Source organism: Vidua macroura, chromosome 9, assembly GCF_024509145.1.
Source record: "Vidua macroura isolate BioBank_ID:100142 chromosome 9, ASM2450914v1, whole genome shotgun sequence".
Classification (NCBI taxonomy): Eukaryota; Metazoa; Chordata; class Aves; order Passeriformes; family Viduidae; genus Vidua; species Vidua macroura.
Genome location: NC_071579.1, coordinates 11664915 through 11685418, shown reverse-complemented (window position 1 = coordinate 11685418; position 20504 = coordinate 11664915). Strand labels below are relative to the sequence as shown.

Genomic DNA, 20504 nt, shown 5'->3' with positions numbered 1-20504 from the left:
TAAACATAGAGAAATATAAATAGTCAACTGCATGGGTTATGCCCATGCAGTAACCCAGCAATAAATGGAAATATTTCAAAAATCCAGTCAGCATATAAAAAGATCATTAGGTTAGAGTGTTGATACAGCATTTATCTGCAGTGAATATATTTCCAATGGGTTGTGGGGGTTTTTTTTGTGATAGCAGAGGAGGGCTTACTGAAAAAACTGACTTAACATCTTTCCTTTTTTTTCCACTTCTTCCTGGGAAAACAAACAGAGGTGGAAGAAAGTGGTATAGATTTTAATTTGTTAGTATTATTTACCAAGACCTTTTTAAAACGGTAGTGAAGGGTTACTGCTGTATTTACATCACAGAACTACTTGCATGCAGTAGAGTGTTTCTGAGTTAATATGATGCTATTTAAATACATTTATACACACTGAACTGCAAGTCTCCCTGTAGGGACTCTCAGAAGTTTTTGTGGAAATCACTCTTCCCAGCAAGGCTAAAACTGACTGTTCCTACCTCCTACTCTCCACCTTTTGGCTGTGCTGGAGCAATTGCTGATGGGAGTGTACCAAAACCACTGGTCCAGCTACAGCAACTCTCTCCTCCTTTGCTTCTGCAGTGAATGAGTGCATGAACGGGGAGGGAGGTTTTATGTGGGGGGTAGGAATTGTTTAAGCCATCTGTGCATGCAAAAAGGTCTGTGGAACCACAGACTAACCCTGAGGGCTGTACTTACTGTCACTGGATTTCTGTCAAGGATCACGTGGCATTATTTTAGTGAATGTCAGTGTCCCCTAACTGGCCTAAGAACTAAAAGCCTAACCTGGCAACAGCAGCCACATCAGTTCTAGAAAAATAAAGGGCCCAGAGAACTTATACCTCAACCAATTAATATTTAAAAAAAACCCTGAGACTTAGTTGTTACTTCATGCTTTTAGTGTAGTCATATTTGTGTGCCAAATACACTTTATAAAAATAAAAATCCCATTTTTGTGTGCTAGAGGAAACATTAACACCAAACAAAAATCAGTTCCTGTTATGCATTATTAATATTCTTTTCTCCATGTTCTTAATACTTCCTAGTATCTCTAATGAAATAGGCCAATTCTAATTGTAGTGAAGGTTTAATCTCTCTCACTCTATGGCAATCCAGTGACCCACTATGATGAAAATGCTCTATGTTTCAAATCCCATGATATTATGTCCATGAATGTCCTCCTCAACATGACTGAAATTAAGTCTATGAAATACCACAATTTAATTATCATTAAGCATCAATAATGGTAACAGATACAGGATACAGATGGATTGAACATCATGATTCTACAAGCTCTGTTTAATTTATATATTCTTTTGAGTAGTATTTTTTAATGGAGTATTCAAAAATATTGGAAATTGACAATACAGTGGTGTTGCACAGTAAATCCTGTGAAAAAGTACACTGCACTTTGATGATGCCTTCACTGGCCTCATGAACAGTGCCCACCCATGCTAGAAACTGTGTCATATATCTTTGAAGTGGACATAGAGGATTTAAGTCATTGTAGAGAATGCCAGGCACATTACTTCAGGAAAGATAAACTCATATAACCTGATCTGCTAGGCTCATTAGTGTATAGCAGGCATCATGTTTCAATTTGGTTGAAAAGATAAAAGAAATTATACTAAAAAAATGAAAGACACTGATAATTGCACTGCATTTAAAATAAGCTTCCATTTGAAGAAACTTTTCTCATCAGCTGCAGTGTTTGCTACTAAATATATTTATATGCAATAATGCAAAAGGTGAACTTCTACATGATAAAGCTCTAGAGCTAATTGAAACATAAATGCTAATACAGGCATCTTGTTTCTGAGATCCTAAACCATCCTGATTTAGCATTTTTGAGCTTATTCCACTTAACGTAGTCTAGATATAGTTGAGACACTTGCCTAGAAACAAGGTCAGCTAAAGATGAACCAACAGCACAACAGCTTCTCTGTCATAAGTGCTTGTGTGTATTCAGAGCTAATCATTAACAGTGAGTGCTCTTACACATTTACCATACAGTAGATAACATGTTATAAAAGTACTTCTCAGAGTTTTTAGCTGCCTCTCTGCTCAGGAATATCTGTCACTATGAAATGTGCTCTATTCTAAAGGGGAAAGACAGAAGACTGGCTGAAGTGATAGAGCAGCCTGAGTATTATCAGTAGCACTTGGGGTTTAACTGCATCTCTACTGAGCTAACAACACAAAGTAACATAAATACCACTAGTTCAAGTTGTTTACAGATAACTGGCAGGCAAACTGGAGTTAGCTTCTCAACAGATGGAGTATTGTAGCGTTGAATATCATTTTTATGCAAAGGAAGATACTCACTAGTAAACCAACACCACAGACAAAAACAACACAGATGTTCTGAAACTGTTTTCAAGTAGCCTTACTTTGACAAAATAAGACAAAAAAATTTGTGATATCATGGTCCCTCTTATATTTTTCTGCATTATTCCCTCCAATTAGCTACACTACCTTAACTCCAAAACAAAATCAAAGGGCTGTACTGTGAAGAGCAGAGTATCTGTGTGTGTCACAACAGTAATAGATACCTTTACAGAGCAATTGCCCACAGAGACTGTCAGGAGTCTAAACACTGCTCAGGCTGCTGGAGACAGTAGCTTTAAACTACTTTTCCAGACAGAGAGTAATTTGTCTTGCTGCCTACATGCAACTGCTCGTTATTTTCAATTTCTTTTGCAATGTAAGAGCAGTGTTTCATTAGTTATGGCAATAAATATCCGAGGGACTGCTAGATCAATTATTTGGTAATCTTTAGAGCAATAACAGATGGGAATTAGTTCTTTGGAATTCAGACCAGAAGTATGCAATTCTGCAATCCTGAATACCTGAACAGCTGTTCCCAGGCAAACCTTGCTGAATAAACAACCTGAATGCACATCAAGTGTGAGTTCCTACGTGATAAAGTAATGATAATCCCAAGGTGACACAACACAGAGAAAACAAACTTTGTATTGTTGCGGACATGAAAATTTTTTTTTTATTACTTTTAGTGAAATTATAGTCTCACTGAAAGTAGGCTGCTTTGGGTCATTTTGTGTGGGGAGAGATTAACAGCAGTCTTAAATCAGCTGAAAAATGAGGAATTCTAGATGAATGGTGTAATGATTGCATATGCTTAGAATAAATAAGATTTCAGATTGCATGTAGCATCAACAATCAAAAGCTACTTCTGCAAGTCTCTTTTTAAAAGAGCATTGGTATCAAACAGCATGTGTTTACTGAAAGTTTACAAAAAAGTAATTTATAAATGTTCATTGGACATCAGTTAATAACAGGTAGTACTACCTTGTACAAACCCACTGACTGCTTGAAAAGTAATTCCTTATCCAGCATCATCTCACATTTCTTTTGCACAGATTACCGTGCAAAACAGGCTTCTGCAGGTATGCACTCCTTTGCAGGGCAATCTCTTATAAAATTATCTCATACAGATAAATGAAATGAATGATTAGACCAGCATGACATGGACAAAGCCATTCCCAAAATAAGCAATTTGATCAAAGTGAAGCAGTTGGGCAAACTTACAGGAACCAGTTTCCAAAACCATTTGGTAGGAGACTTCAGAGGAAGCAGTAGGAAAAAAGGATAAAAGCAAAAAGCAAAGGAAAAAAAAAAAAAAAGGAACATTTTATCAGATTTCATAAATTACTTTTATAAAGCAATTTTCTTTAACATTCTCAGTTTTGTATAACAATGAGTTGTAATTTAATGGCAAGCATAAGTGCACTGTAACCTCTGCATATTGAGCTAATTAGCAGCAATAACACCGGAGAAATATGTCTGCACTCTTTGTAGATCAACATTGTAATTTTCCCACATGAACAGCTAAGATTGTCAGATCAATGCAGTTTTATGAAATGCTTTCACACATCTAATTGTACTCTACATATGCAATCCGACTGAAGAATTCATTTGAGACTTGAAGTCATGATATCACAAGTATCAAAATGAACTCCAGCAGCACACATGGGGAAGCAGGGAAGCTGAAGCAATGAAAAAAGGCATAAACACACTGTGGTACAGTACACCCAACTGCAGTGAAGCTTGTGTTAGTTTCTTCAAGCCAAACAGTAACATTCAACAATATTTTTAAACAATCATATGACAGTTTTCAGGACAACAAGAGGTACAGGCAGTTATATTTTTACAATGACAAATCACATTAGCATCAGCTGCATGATGTGCAATGACCTGAAATGTAGACGGAGTTTTGACTACTGGCAGAGGAATTATCAGAACTAATACATAAACCTCTAAACTCCTACACAATCAAAAAAATACTAATCTGAAGCACACTGATTTTTTTCTGCAATTCTGTGCACTACTCTGGAATAATACTTCTACCATTAAGAATAAAAATATTATGTACCAGTACTATAAGTACACACAGAAAATGTCACCACTCCATTGATTTCATTGTAGAAAAATAAAAATCAAACCCACTACTAAAGTGCAGGAAACAATTTATTTTGTTTTTAATGAAGATAAATATTTTCTGGAAATGGTAAAAATGTAGTTTGAAACTACCACGGAACAAACTGCTATGGAACCCTATTACTTTATGTAGTTGTTAAAATACTGTGCTTCTATAAAACCTTGCAAGCAACTGTAGTAATGATACAGAGCTTTTATGGAAAAGAGCTATTGTGCACTAATGGGTGTGCAGTAGTAACACAGCTATTCTCAACATCCTTCTCCTCCATTTCAGTGGATTGTAGCAGGAAAGAATCCCAAAGGCACTTAGAAGAAATCAGCTATAAGATGCATGTCAGTGTGTGGCTCTGGACATTTCTGTCACACCCTTTACACAGGATTCAGTTTCTCTTAATCTCACTGAAAAATAATCAATGTATGGAAAACCATGGAAATTTGAAAAGAAATTATCTTAATTTTCAACTGCAATCAGGAATTGTAAACCGTATCATAAAGCAAAGTTTTGGCTAAATTGGCTGAGATCAGACCTAGGCTGCCTGTTATTCTATTTAACACTGACAGGAACATTGTTCCTGTTCCTTGCATTTATCAAAGTGCAGTGTATTTCAGACCTGGACTCAAAAAGTCCACCAATGTCTATTTAATGCTAGGCTGAAGAAGTACTCTTTGGAGAAAAGCACACATTTGTTTCAATTCCAAAGACCAGCTCTCCCTAACAGTAACAACTCAAAACCACTAATCCAATATATATTTTTATTTATCCACTTGGTTGAAACTGTGTTTGAGATGACTATGAATATGCTTCCAAGGGGTGAAAGACTTTTAAAATTTAAATTCAAACATACCATATGATTTATAAGTATACATTTTCCAAGCCACATAAAGGAAAAGAGATTAAAGAAAAGCTGAAGTCGCTTGGACAACCTGGAAATTCAGTGGCTGTTGAACTGTCACTTCAGATCAGCAAGAATAAACTTTTTTGTTCTGGAACGTCACAAAAATCAGTCACTATGAAACAAATTAAGCAAAGAATCCTGGCTAACTTTTTCCCAATGTTTAAAATAACAACAACAAAATCAAAATAAAAACCCACATAACAACCAACCAAACAAAAAAAAAGCTGAAAGAACAAATAGTCCTACAGGTTGAGAGCCTATGGTTTTACACTATGATTTTTTATCCCCCATAACAATAAGTTTGAAACATGGCTATGATAAATTTATTTCCACATAAACTCATCTTATGGTGCCAAAACACGACGGTCATGCCTTTCATTAACTGCTTGTTTCTGCTATCTTCCTTGCACCATCATTTGTGTTCATGCAGCTGTGCACTGATTGGATCAAGAAGCTGATTCTGCTGCAAACTTTTCTTCTTGACAGGTTAGCTTTTGGTAGCAGTGTGGAATTATGAAACATTAAATTCTAGCGGAAAGTGGAACTACAGTGTTAGTGTTTTACCTTCACACAAGAGGTTGCACTGCTTAAACTGATCTTACAAAAAGTTTGAAGAATTCAGGTACTTATATGAAGTTACATTTGTTTCTTTCATAGGATTTGCATTTGACTTAAATCTGTTAAGATTGATTCAGTCTAAACCACAGAAGCAGACAAAAGAACAACATGTTTTTGGAAAAGCTCCAACTACACTGAAAACCAGCAATTTAACCAGTGCAACTGTACATTCACTACAAATTATTCAGTGGAAGCCTGAAAATCAAACCTGTTTACTACAAAACTTGAAATCCTAATTCTGAAGAGAGATGGAGAGACTCTACCAGAAAAAGATGAGGTTACCACAAATCACCAGCTGATCAAGGTCCAAGAGGACTACCTGGAACTAAAAATCATACACATTCCTTCCTATCAGCTTCTACAGACAGCTAGTAGCAGAAGACAGGGAAAGAAAACAAAAGCAACCTCATAATCTGTTAATACTGATTTTATCTATCCAGACATAGAAAACAGGTATATCTTATCATTTGTAGTATCCAATAATCTGAATTTGATGTTTAAACCTTTTGTAAATGTAGAAATTTACTCTTCATTGCAAAAAGATTCATCACAGCTCTATAACAACACAGTAACACAGTTTGGCAGGCTTGAGGGCTACACTGAAATTATTTTTCACAACTGATTATTTCAAAATTTACATGTAAACTTTGTTTCACCTTATAGGTACCTAGTTTTGCTGCTTCTTGGGCAGAAATTAAGCCTAAAGAAGAGCTGTCCCTATTGACTAAAATTAAGTATTCTTCCCATGTTTGCTTGGCCATCTCTAATCTGCAGAAGGGGCATTCAGAGTTTAAATTTATTTCAGGTTCAAGATCTGACCATACCTTGAAAACACTGAAACTTAAATAAACAAAGGTTTTGTCTGGAAAAGGGAGATAGCAAAGCTTCTTAAATTTTCATATAGAGTTCACCATTTGAACTGCTAAATGCCTTGGTAACATGGAGAACATAAATTAAAAAGCCCCAGGCTGAAAATGATGGTGGAAGACAGAAAAGCTGAACAATGGATAATTCTAGTTCCCCTTCATGCTAAGCTTTAAAAAACAAATAGAAAAACAGCAATTAGAAATTTAAAAACATCAAAGAAAGAAAATAAAACAATTCAAATACTAGTAATAAAGCTGTAACTGTAATATGAGCATAGAAAATGCTAAACATATATATACAAGCATAGTTTAATTTTCCTAAAAATTGGAAAATCATGTAGTAGGGCTTTAGATGATACAAAGGCAGAGTTTAATTCACCCCTGCTCACCTTTTTTAAATCTAAGAATACCTATTGTTACTAATAATTGAAGTCAAGCACAACATGCAATGAAAAATCAGGTATGTATTTCTACAAGACCCAAATCTGGTACAGTTTGGGAATTCAGGAATGCAGCTACAGTTATTTCCCAGCTTTGCCAATACCATCAGTGGTTCTGTGCTTTCAAAGGAGGAACACATGATGCAATATGGAGACAGATAATCAGTGTAAAACACCTGGGCATCTGGGAATGAACACGAAGAGATGCTTGACAGGAGCCACATGGTAATTTAACAGAAACTCCTGTTAAAAATGCTGGTGAACTTGATTTGATGCAATGGACTCACCCAGTGCATCTGCATTAGCTTTCCTTGTCAAGCCAGCATTCAGTACAATCCTCAGTTAGGAAATAAAGGGTTTAGTTGGGATGTTTCATGTGCTTCTAAACCTCAGATGTTTGCATGCATGCAATGACTGTTACCTTTAAGAAGAGTAAGTGGAAACTTGGGAAATACTGTGAGACATATGACTAAAAGAAAAGCTGAGATATCAGAGCAGTAAATTAACCATCAGTTAACAGTTTCTCAAAGAAAACCTGGAGTTAAATAACCCTCATGCTAATGCAACCCCCAAGCACAGAATACCTTACTTGACAATGTAATTTATGCAGCTGAATCCCTAGTGAAGTAAAAATCATAATTTGTATCTGCAATAATAGTATAAAAAATTCAGTGTACAAAAGAGAGGGCCTTAAATATATGTTTTTTCCATGATATGGCAACTGTTGCATGATTTTGCTATTTTGCCAATGCATTTGTACCTTGGCCAACAAAACCGGGGTCTTGTGTTCTGTTACAGCTTCACAAATCATCTAAACCACCACAATACCATTTTTTAGGTAAATGTGTTATTCCCCTGAGTCCGTTTATGGGATCAGTTACAGACTATATAAATCTTTTAATAATTGATTTTAAAATGTTGACAGTGAAGATAAATTATAAACGAAAAATTTTATCCTTTTACTCCTAATGTAAGTTGCAAACTATAAGTGAAAATAAATATTACTGAATTTTTACAAATACAGATAATTTTATGGAATTGCTCTGATAATAGTTTTCACTTTGATATATATTTGTTTATCATACTAAGACACTCATGCAGTTTTGATTTTCCAAATTGCTCTCATCTTTTCAAGTGACCGACAAACCACATAAATCATCCTACTATTATTTTCAGGAAGAAGAAAAACCACTAGAGGACAGAGGAACACAGGTTATCTCCCAGGCCTCTGTTTACTTTGTTTTATCTTAATTTGAGAAATGAACTTGCCAAGGACATCTTATTCTCCAGATTTCTATGCTACCATCACTACTGAACAGAGTTTAAATTTTCCATGGCAGGGTATATGCACCAGGGTCACACTATTATTGTAACAACCACCATTTTCTTTTGCTGAGTCACATTAGCCTTCATTGGCATTCCTTACATTAAAAAATCCCTACAAATGCTAAGATATTCACTACACTCGTGTTTTTTGAAGCTGAGCATCTAATCCAGGCTGGCAACCTGCCACTCCCTCAGAGTGGCACAGAAAAGGAGGCAGCAGCTTAGGTGAGAACAGGCCAGGCTGGGAAGGAGGATTACAGCCTTGCAGCAGCTTGGAAATCTGTTGTGCATTCATGAGCAGGGATAAGACCAAAAGGTGTTCAGACTGATTACCAATTCTTCACTAATAGTTATATCACAATAGGGTAAAGGATCTTTCTGAAGCAAGGGATTTTACATACTCTGGAACTGTCTGCTATCCCTATGCATTTTGATGGGCACATAATGCTACTTAATTAACTGAGCTCTGCAAACAAAAGGAAAAAAATCCTGCTAGGAAAGGGAGTCAAACATAATCTGTTTTTATTGTACAGATAATAAAACCTGTAATCAACCACTATTTTGGATCATAGCCAGAGCAATCCTTCTCATGATATCAAGTACAGATCTCTCTTTTGACATTCATGCAATACACAAGGAAAAAAACTATTAAATGCCATGAAAAAAAGTTCTAGTCTTTTCTCAGATCTATCTGGGGTTTTAAGTCACTCAAAGGTAGTAATTATTCTTAAAACTCCTTAGCATTAATGTAACAGACTTTCCCCTGCCATTAAAGATTCATTTGTCAGAAAGGACAACTGGCTATTAAAAGCGCAATTCTGCTAGTTTTATTTTTAAATGTGCATTTTCACGAAAGTGATAAAACTAATAACAAAATGATTACTACAAGTTTGCTTTCTTTCACAAGCAGTTAAAAGCTCAATGTCTGCAATGTCTGTTCACGGATAAATGCTTGTTCTTGTTTAAAATATTTTAACTCCTCCACCTACCTTTTGACCTCCTGCAGATTCTGCACTGTGATGCTCTTTTAGTTTTTGTTCCTGCTCCATGATGTCTTTCAAATGTTCATTTACCTAGAGACAAAATAGTTCATTCAGTTATCTGTTCTAAGAAACAAGTCACAGAAATTAGAAGTTCTTCAAAAGGTCTATAAATCACAAACACAGAACTAAAGAAATAAACCAAACTTTTAGACTATAGCCCTGAAGCAAATGTCAGTCTTAGATGCAGTCTAAGGTCACTGCTTGTTAGTTTTACATTGTACAAACTAACCTTTCCCTTATTATGCTCAGTCACATTTGATTAACAGGGTATCCTTGTCATTTGATTTGATTATGCAGTGAAGGTAGATCACTTCAAGCAAGATGTGTTCAAACAAACAGAATACCTTTGGGTTTAAATTGTGACAAAGTACACAATGAGATGACAACTTATCAAGAGCCAAAAAGAGACCCTTGAGCAGGCACTGTGGCATCTCAATATGACAGTGACACTTGAGATGTCATATGTAGTATATATTCCAGCATTAATTTAGACTTCCTGTTTATTTGGTTCACACATGTTTAACTTATTTCTGCAAACTTTTCTTTTAATATTCTATAAAGAGCAGATGTAAGAACAGTCTGTATCAGAACAGTCCTGATATACCTACGTACACAAATACATATCCTAGCTTCTCATCTCTAATTGAATCATACAGATAACAAAGAAAACCCCAGCTTGCTTTTCCAGCACTCATACCTTGTTTATCCAGTACATGACAGCATCCTCAATGTCATAGGGTACCTCTGTAGCCTGGAAGAAGGTTGAATACTGCTGAGTGCATGCGATGACTTTCTCCACGCTGACCATCTCCACAGTGTAAGCCATCATGAGGGTGTCGATCATGGCCAAGTGAGCACTCTACAATGACAGACACCAACACCTCATTAGTTTGCAAATCAACAGATCTTTCTTATGTACTGCTTCTGAACATAGCCACACACATGGAAAGACCAAAACTGCAAATGCTACAAGTGTTCTGTCTGGTTGTCAGTTTTAAATGAAAAGCAAATGAAAACAAATATAACAGACTTGAGAACACAGATTAAATTGCAAATTAAAATAACTTCTGTAAAAAAATAACACCAAACTTAAAGAACTAAAAGTGAACAGAATAAGCAAGTTTAATGAATGATTCAAACATCACATCACTTTCAACAGAGCTAAAGAGATCTTTTAAATTTGTCACCATAGCAAAACCAAACCCCCCATCTGATCAGTGTTATTTGTACTGGAAATAAAAGCTGAAACTTGGGGATTGTGAAACAATCTTCACTGTCATGAAAATGCTGCATTAATATGTGAAAGTTCATCTCTATTTAAAGTCCTAATCCAGGAAGAAGACATGATTATACTAATCCTTAGTAAAAACCCAATGAAATGATAGAAAAACATCTAGTTTTCTTCTAGTAAACTAGTTATGTTATGTAGATGTAAGGTAGGTGCCACAGCTATAGGTACTCAACTAGGTTTAAAATAATATTTGTATCTTCTGTATAAAAGAGGAGGTACATTTCCTCTGGTGTTATATATTGAAAGAAAATGGCTATTTCACAGTTTGTAATAGTTCAAAGTAAGCAAAGAATCTGCCCCCCCAACCCAACACAATAACAAAAAAAAAGAGGATAACAAGGATTTACATTAGATTCTTGTGATGGAATAATAAAATGATGGTGGCTTTTAGAGGCAGTGCCTACAGCTAAACACATTTCCTTCTGCTTCATGATAAGAAAAACAGAAACAGCTTTCTAGGTATTAAGTGAGATTTCCCACGGATCAGAACAATTTCCAAGGACAGCATTTTTAAAACACTGTCTTTAAACACAGCTCAACAATGCAAACAAAGATCCTCAACACTTCTAACACCACCACTTCCATATGATAAAAAATATTCATATAAACATCTCACAAGGTAGCTGTAACAGCCATGGTAACAGCAATGAACAACATGAGTCACACAGCAATATGCTATCTAATCATCACAGTTAAGGTAGTTCATGCACGTCACTTATTCCAGAATTCCCAGCAGGGAAAAGAACAGATCCAGAGTATGTGCTGCTCTTAGTGTTTGTGTCATCAATGAAAGTGATCATGCTGACCTCAGAGGCAGGCAGCAGCACGTACTGCTTTTCTAAAAGCAGTTAAGTTGCTTTGTTTTACAAAAAAGGCAAACTACACTTATAAGACCTTCACAAACTGAAACTGACAGCCAACCTTCCTGGGCCAAGCTTGGACCCTGGGTATGGCCTGAGAGCCCTGTCTGCCACAGAGTCCAGCTCTGCTCCCAGCAGCAGCAGCACAGCTGGGCAAGGAATCAGCATCTCCTCACCGCTGCCACCGCTAATGGACTCGGTCCAAATGAACTCCTTCCACCACTGTTATTATGCCTTATCTACAGACCTTTATGGACAAACACTGATACAAGCTCCTAGGTGAATGAAGAAAAGTGCTGGGCAGCTGAATCTTGCCACTCAAAGTATTTCAAAAGGGAAAGGGTGTTGCCTGTGTGCAGCCTCCTGAGGGGCCTGCAGCCCAGTGTGCAGTGCAGCAATGCTCTGCAGGGATGCACAAGCTGCTCCTCTGCTGGCCCAGCAGTGCAGTGCAGAGTGAGGTCCAAAGCAAGTATCACACAAACTGTGAGTACAGCCCCCCTAATCCTTGTGGGGGATTGCAGAGTCTGGGACAGCCATACAAATCCATGCAGTTCTGGTAGGAGTTCCCAATGCAGATTGCAGCAAGATAGTTTAGCACGTGTAACACACAGCAAAGAAGGGAAGATCTGGATCATCTCTGACACCTGGGGCCACTGTTCTAATAATCTTTCCTTGCTACATGCTGCCTAGTCTGAATGGCACCTGGGTTAAAACCTTGTGCTATTTTCAGACTGTTTTCAGAACCTCCCCCCAAAAATAAAAAGGAGACATTAAAACAGCAAGAAAATGCTGGATTTGCTTTTTAAGAGGAGGTAGAGCACAAAAATGTGTTTTCCAGCCAGACATAAGAGTGGCCTCATAGAGAACGCTACTGCTAGGAGTCATTGTGGTTGATCCAAAGCTGTTCACACTGCCTGCTGCACAAGGGAATTCTTTCCACCCTTTACTCCCTGCCTGTGCAAAGGACACTGCCTTCCATGTGCGGTCTGATAACCAAGGGAGCTCCCAGAGGTGTGAAAGCACCATCCTCTTGCCCAGCTGTTGACCCATGAGTAGTGCCCTGGCTACTGCACCTGTGCTCTGAGACCAGCCTGCAAGGAAACCCACCCTGAACTCCCCAGAGGGAATTCAGTAGCCTTCACCTCCCATGCTGGATCATCAGCTTCTCGGGAAAGCACCTACCAAGGGGATTGCCAATGGAGAGAGAAAGCTACGGAAGTGTTGCTAGAAATGACAATATGTTCAATACATTATAAATATATTAGAAAAAGTAAATTATTTACAATTAGTTAACTGAGTCTCGTTTTCAATGCTTCTAGCAAATCATTAATGAAGTGCAAACTACTTAAACAAACAGAGGGAAGAATGACCTTAGATAATAATTTGTACTATCAAAACTAAGTGTAATAAACTTTTACCGACACTGTCTAGATCCATGTCACAATCTGTCACAATTTCATACAAGCAATCAAATACAAGCAGCTTCAGTCTCAAAAGTGACTCCAAGTTATTTTCTTTACAATCCAGGAAGGACACTCAGAAGACTTTTAAAAACCAGTAAATAATAAAAAGAATAAGTATTATCCTGAGAAACAAACAACAAACTGGCACTTTTTTTTAGCTAGCAAAAATCAAACTTTTGATTTTAAGTTTCTTTACTAATGAAAATATTTAAAACTAGTAACATATATGGATTTATTCCTTTAGAAAACTCTAAGCAACCAAATAAACATACAGGATAACTTATATCTAAAATAGCTGTTTGTTTACTTTGGTTTGTTTGCTGTTTTTTTTTTAAAGGAGTTACAAAAAGAATGAGAAAATGATTTAATTGCACAAAGAGCCCTACTGGTTTTCTTCCATTTATTTTGGGAAGAGCACACAAACTGTGTTCTTTTACATGTCTTCATTCACTGTGCTCAATAAGAAACAGTAAATTGAAAACTGCACTATAAAAATAGTGTCCTACTCTTCCAAACACAGGTTTTGTCAGCATAACTGCTGAAGTTCTCTAAAAAATCCCAAGTTGTAAGAAATTCTGTTAATAGCAATAAAGTTCTGATATTTTTTTTGCCTCTCACACTGAGCAGCTTATTTTAGGTACAGCTAAAAAAAATGAGGTACTCCCTAAAAAGAAGGAGAGTTCACTTTTGCTAGTCAGATCCACAGTTAGGAATGAATTATGCAAGCAAGCAACACTTCATATCTGAGGGAGAACCAGAAACCACTTTGAGCTGGGCAGAAACTGGGATCAGCTGCTCAGCAACCTCTTCTTTCTCGGGACAAACCTGGACACAATGCCTGAAGGAAGTGCCCTGGAGCAGCTGGGATGAAGACAGTACATTAAATTTTGGTATTTCCTCTGAGGTGGCACCAGTCAGATATACAGCTTAAAAACCCAGGCAGGATTTTCATGCTGTCACATACCTCCCACATCCAGAATTGCAGCAAGGCATAAATAAAGAAGTACAATTCCAAAAAAGAAAAATAATTTTAGAGAAATAATTTTACAACTCCCCACACAGTAACATAAAATGATACAAAACCATTAGAGAAATATATTTATAAAAAGTCAAGATCAACACAGCAGCAGTGAACAACACAGGAAATAATACACTTTTCCCATAAGTGTTATGCAGAGATTTGGTTTAAGCCAATTCTAAAAAACTGTTTTTTCCTTTATTGCTTCACTACAATGGTGCGAAGTAATAAAGCCTTAAATATAACACAAAAATATATTAAAAAATACAAAATGCTAGATTCTTAGAGGTATTTTATTTTCTGAGACACAAATGTGCTTTTGTCTTCCCCAGCTACAGCCTGCAAAGAACACAAGAGTTTTAACTTACTAATCTTAAATATCTCATGTAATTACTGGTTAGTTTCTGCCCTGTAATGTAGGTTCCACAGCTTTTCATTCTACTGCTAAATAGTTCAATAAGAAGCTTACTGAACTGCAGAAGAAAAATTATTCTGAGCATGGCTGCTAATACTTTCCTGTCTGCCTAACATTTGATTAGAGAGCTTTCTTCACCTCCAATGAAGAACTGAAAACAACTTCATTAAAAAGTGCACTAAGCAAAAGTTTTATATGTTCCTGTACACACAGATACTTATGGATAAATATCACAAATTACAGACAGCTCCTACATTGTTACCTGCTACTAAGGTTATTTCTTATATTCCATTAAATGATACTCAGGTCAAGAGTTCCCTTTTGAACTCCCTCTCTAGGAAAACATGGACAAATCCACTTCCCACTACAGTACTTGAAGAAAGGGGAAGAAAGAAAACTGAGGATATAATTGTTACCCTCATGCTAAATAGAAATAAATAATTAATTCACTCTTTCCTGGAGATTTTTCTTGTAATCGAAGTCCCCTAAACTCACTATGCATTGGAGAAGTGATTTGATCTTTGACAGACTGGCTTTTGTGAACAGAAATACATATTGCACAACAAATACATATATTTCTAGCTAAATTCATTAAAGATTTTGCCTCAACTGGATCAGGCACTTGAGTGAAGAACACAAAAAATCAACTCTCTACACTTAGCTGGGAGAATTTTTATATCTCCAGAGGTTTGGATCCAGGTACTTTTCACACTCAGTAAAAAGAGCCAGTAATTCCAAGGGCTTGATGAAAATTACTCTGAGTATCAAGAATATAGATGGAATAATCACTGTAGGACACATACTTTAGGAAAAAAAGTAAAACAAGTGTTGCTCATATCCATGGTAAAAGAAAGAGTAATAGCAGGTGAGTATGGGCTTAAACACACAGGAAAGCTGTGCCAAGAGCACTGTGAGGATCTCCTTACATACCACTCTAACCCACGTCTGTGCACCCAGCTTCCTTGCAGGTTCTGTGAACAACAGTTTGAGGAGGCTGGCTAGCTTAAGCCTCCAGGCCCCTTTCCCAGAGACCTTTCCCCAGATGATACAAGTCTCAAATGAATCTGCTAGCATAGGAAGATATCATCTAAACTCTAAGTCTCAATTAAAAATTGCAGAATTCCAGCTCAGGAAAAGTATAGGCCAATGCTTGAATATTGCAGGAGGTGAGGAAGGAATTAATGACCAGAGCCAATAGGTGGTAACTCTATTAAAAACTATTGCTTCATTTGGCCATTATTTACAGCAAAAATAAAGATAATTTTGATACTAGAAAGGAAACAAGTTCTAAAATATTTCAACCAACAAAATGGAGCAGTCTGAAGTAGTCAATTCTGCTTTGTTTGATGATTTTTGGATGCAATTTTTCTCTAGCCTCACACAGTACCTATGCTTAGCACAACCCTAAAATAAGCCCAGTTGTCTAGTTAGTCTTGTCCTGCAAGGGAATGATCATGCTGAATTACCTCCTTGCTGCATTGCCACGAAGAACAAGGGCTTGACTCTCATAGGATGCTTACTCAGCAAGAACAGGCATTACTGAGTCATACTAAGCACCTTGAGACAGGTTCTGCAACACAGAAGGAATGGTTTTTGCTTTCAATATTTTTATAGCCTTCTCTATTTGGTTAACTTTTTAAATTTAGTAATCTATTATATGAATATATATATTAAGAAATCATTGTTGGGCTGACTATACACATCTGACACAGGAAACATAATTCACTTCTATAAAAAGGATCTCTCGGGTACAGATATTGGCTGTGTAAAGCATTTTGATAGCACTTATAAGCTTGACCTAACCTTTCCTCATTATGCTCATTAGGGAGCTTCATAATTTGATCTACTAACTCAATCCCAACTAAACAGCTAACAGAGATTCCCAGATTTTCTGGATGACATAACTAAGAGAGACTTTGACCTACTCCAGGACATAGTGAAACAAAATACCTGCACAACACACACTGGAATCAAGAACCACCAAATGGTGTTCATCACATTATTTGAATTCTGACTTATTTTATAGTTTCACACAACCTACTTTGAATTTTTTACATATACTTACCAATTGCAAGTTGCCTGTTCTTATTACTGGGAGAATCAAGTGCCTAATGGTAAAAACCACAAAGGCACTTCAGTGTCTTTATGCTAAGTACTCCAAGTTTCAAAGACAAATACTGGTAGTTAGATAGTTTAAACTAAAGTAAGAAAGTAGCACAGGATAACTGGTCAGACAGTTATACCCATTTCAACAAGTAAATAGCAAGAGCCTCAAGTTCAGGATTTTCCTAGAACATATTGTCAAATCCTGTCCAGATAAAACAACTCAAAAACCTCTTACAAAAGTTATTTATGTGCATTGTCTCCTCGCTCTTATGCTGGTTCAAAACAAAGACCGAGCAATAATTATATTAAATATTATCTGAATTTCTTATTTTCATAGCAAGCTCCACTACTCTTTGAAGAACACAGGAGTGGGAAAAAGAAAAACAAGGCTTTGTCTTATCCATATATCAAAAAAAAAAAAAAAAGTAGTTCCCTCTGCCTGACTCACTCATACCTGCATAGGAATGACATTAAAACCACTGGTTTAACTTCTCTGGCAGCTCAGCTAACACCTGCAGAGGCAGTTATCACCAGGAAGTATCAAAGCATATTCATCTCAGAACATCTGCTGAAGGAACCCAGCCTTAGGAGTGCTGGAGAACTACCACTTCCTCATGGACAAGCAGAAGCAGTGGCAAGACAAGGCAGATTTCTATAGAATTTGGGGTGAAGAGTTTGGGGTTGGGGGATAGGTTGGGTTACATTTATACAATAGAAGTACATAAGAGGGAAAGTTTGGCAAAGAGAAAAAGAGGCAGAGATCCCAAAATAAAATATGTGTGTAGGGCTGAGGTATTAATCCATGGAGAAGAGACTAGAAAAGGAAACAGGGATGCCTTCTCCAGTGCATGAAGCCTGGCACTTGAAACTGAGCCTCAGCATCCTGCAAGCCCCACTGACAAAGCCTCCCTGAGCCATGGCTCAGTCTGGGGTCAGAGCAGACTACTTCTGAAACTTTACAGCACACACTTCTAGTTCATCTGTTGGACAGTTAAATATTGACAGCCAGTTCTGAATAGCAGCTTTTTTTAGCCCAGGTAACTGATGTCACATGGTTTCTGGCTTACCTGCATTTCAGTTTTGTTTTTTTTTTTTTGATCAAAAACTAGTTAGTTACTCACATCTTTTGAAGGTTTAAAGACTTGAATGAATATAAAATGCCCATTTGATAAAAGGCATGCAATCAACTTGGTATTACAATAGCAATTTACTAAAAAAAAAACCACCTAAAGTAATACAGAGCATGATATTTCTCATAATTCTCAACATTTAACAAATCTACAGCCTTGGTTTCTGATGAACTGAATTGTAATAATGAGCTTGTCTGCATATGCTACTAATGATGCTTTAATCGCAGCTATGAACAGTACAATATACTGGTTTGTTCAATTAATCTGTTTCAGAAACTGAACTCTCAATATCATTATGTTTGTAAAAATGTAAACAAAAAATACTGCTATTCTACAAGAGAGGAGATGAAGTTATCTGTGGTTCTTTCCCTCATTTTTCAAACTAAATGAAGATCAAAGTAGGGCCAAATTACCAATGGAAATCTCTAACTGAATTCCACACAGTTCTGGGACTGGACTTCCAGAGTATGTTTTTAACTGCTACATTCTAATCAGTTTCCTCAGGAAATGTGCCTCCCAGCTGGAACTTGTGTGAGACACTTGTCACAATACAAAACTGGAAATACAGACTTAAATTCTCCAGGACGGCATTTTATGAACAACTTTAGTTATAAACAAGATATTTGGGGTGTTTTGTTGCAAAAACCATCTTTGTTTTTGAGAATTACCATCCTTCCATCCTTCTTGGTCCAAATTTGTATTTTTATAATGTATGGAGGAAATGTGTATTATTCAGCACCTTAGATACAGAAAAAAAAATGTAGTATTGAAGCTAATGTCTCTGACATGTAAGCATCCAAGACCTAGGGACAGCTTCATTCCGTCACATGTCAAATATCACCATATTTTTACAAAACTGCTGCTGAAGAACCTTTGAAAAACTTCTGTGGCTTTTGTTAAATTGCTGATACAGAGAAATCTATTTTAAACATGAGAATCTTTGTTAGGCTTAGCTTTCTTTGTTAATCTAGCAAAATATTGGCTTAAGAAATCAAAATATGTATGTTCATTTCAACATGCTATCTTCAAAAAGAAGAAAACTAGTTTCAATTTTTACATGAGAACATAATATGAAATCTTCCTGCACGTGCATATGAACAGGCTCCGGATAATTTCCTTGCTGTTTCTTTATTAACCATACAAGGGCAAAGAAATGAGGTCATTACATTCATTACTGTAATGGCAATTACATTAAGTATAGGAGTTATTTGACCTTTTCTTCAATGGTTTTTAGGAATACCACATTTATAGACCATAACACAGTACAGTAAGACATGAGAGGGAAATTAACCTAGACAACAGCCAAGGTCAAAAGAAATTTCCTAGTCTCCTACTTTAAATGAACTCTATCAGTAGTGTTAAATAATTAAAACAGACATACAAAATTATACTGATCACAAGAAATCTGTTTCTCTATGGCTGTTAATGTAGTAAAACCTTGCAAGTGACAAGCTGCTGACTAATAGCATTACTAAATCAGACAGCTGACCAACATTTTTTCATCTACTTATTAAAGGATTAGGACAGCCCAGCCACAACAGTGGCTGCTAAACAAGGATATGGCCCACAGTGATGTTATAGCAGAAGTAGGAAAGGTACTTCATGGTTGTTTCAATAGACATATTCAAAAGTGTTTCCACTTGTTTGGTTAATCTGGACTAAACACCAAACTTCTGGACAGATCTTGAACCTCTGAAGTAGAGTATGGGTTCTTCAGAGGAAGACTTACATATGCACACACAGGCGTAAAACAATTGCTTTACTGTAAACCTTAAGATCTGTTTTCTCATAGCTCAAAGCAACTGTACTAAGGAATACACTTTATTCTTAAGAAAGAGCAATCTGTGTGCCCTCACAGAGATCATGCTGTACCAATAATCCTTTTTAATAGATTACTTGGACCTGAGGATGTCCACTTCATCTACTGCAGCAGATTTTTTCAGGACATCTGGCAGTAGTCTCCATCACCATAAGCTTCTGCTAAGCACAGGGTCATACCCAGGCTCTGTCTGCATCAGGAACTGCTGCAGACCAACAGGAGCAGATTGGTACCCAGGAAAGGTTTGTGCTGAGGACAGAATACATACAAGAAAGACTACAGTTGCCAATTATCACTCTACTTAAAAAAAAATCTGGAATTCAAGCAGCATACTAATAAAGCAGTGGATTGTCTTTCTATCAGCATTTTACAAAAATGGGAAGGTTGATGACATAGTAACTAAAGCTTTTCTTGAAAGTTACTTTGGTAAAGGCATGAAAAGTGGTTATCGATATGATACCATCTTCAGGAGGTACAATTCCTTAAAGAAAACTTCCTTTTGAAAAATTAAATGGGAAATTAGCTTGCAGCCTATGCACAGAAAATATTAAAATGCTTTACTCAAAGAATTAAGATAGAACAGGAGACCACTGAGCTAGAGGCTACTTCTTAGTTAACTGGTAAGCAAGGTAAACAGTGCCCATTCTCATCCTTCAAAAGCATCTGTTTGTGAATCAGCACTTTTCAGGACATGGAAATGAATTGGAAAGTCTCCTTCCTCCACCT

At 36.6% G+C, this 20504-nt stretch overlaps 1 protein-coding gene across 2 annotated transcripts in view; it reads right to left on the bottom strand.

Moving 5' to 3' along the window:
* CAMSAP2 (calmodulin regulated spectrin associated protein family member 2) overlaps positions 1 to 20504 on the bottom strand; it is an 81738-nt gene that overhangs the window by 31382 nt on the left and 29852 nt on the right. Inside the window, exons 3-5 of one of the 2 annotated variants that reach the window (XM_053985175.1) lie at positions 10374 to 10535; positions 9623 to 9706; positions 3579 to 3611 (exon numbers count right to left, since the gene is read on the bottom strand). In XM_053985175.1, coding sequence (XP_053841150.1) covers positions 3579 to 3611; positions 9623 to 9706; positions 10374 to 10535 — 279 coding nt within the window. The remainder of the gene's footprint in view (positions 1 to 3578; positions 3612 to 9622; positions 9707 to 10373; positions 10536 to 20504) is intronic. The other variant, XM_053985176.1, reaches the window with a different exon arrangement.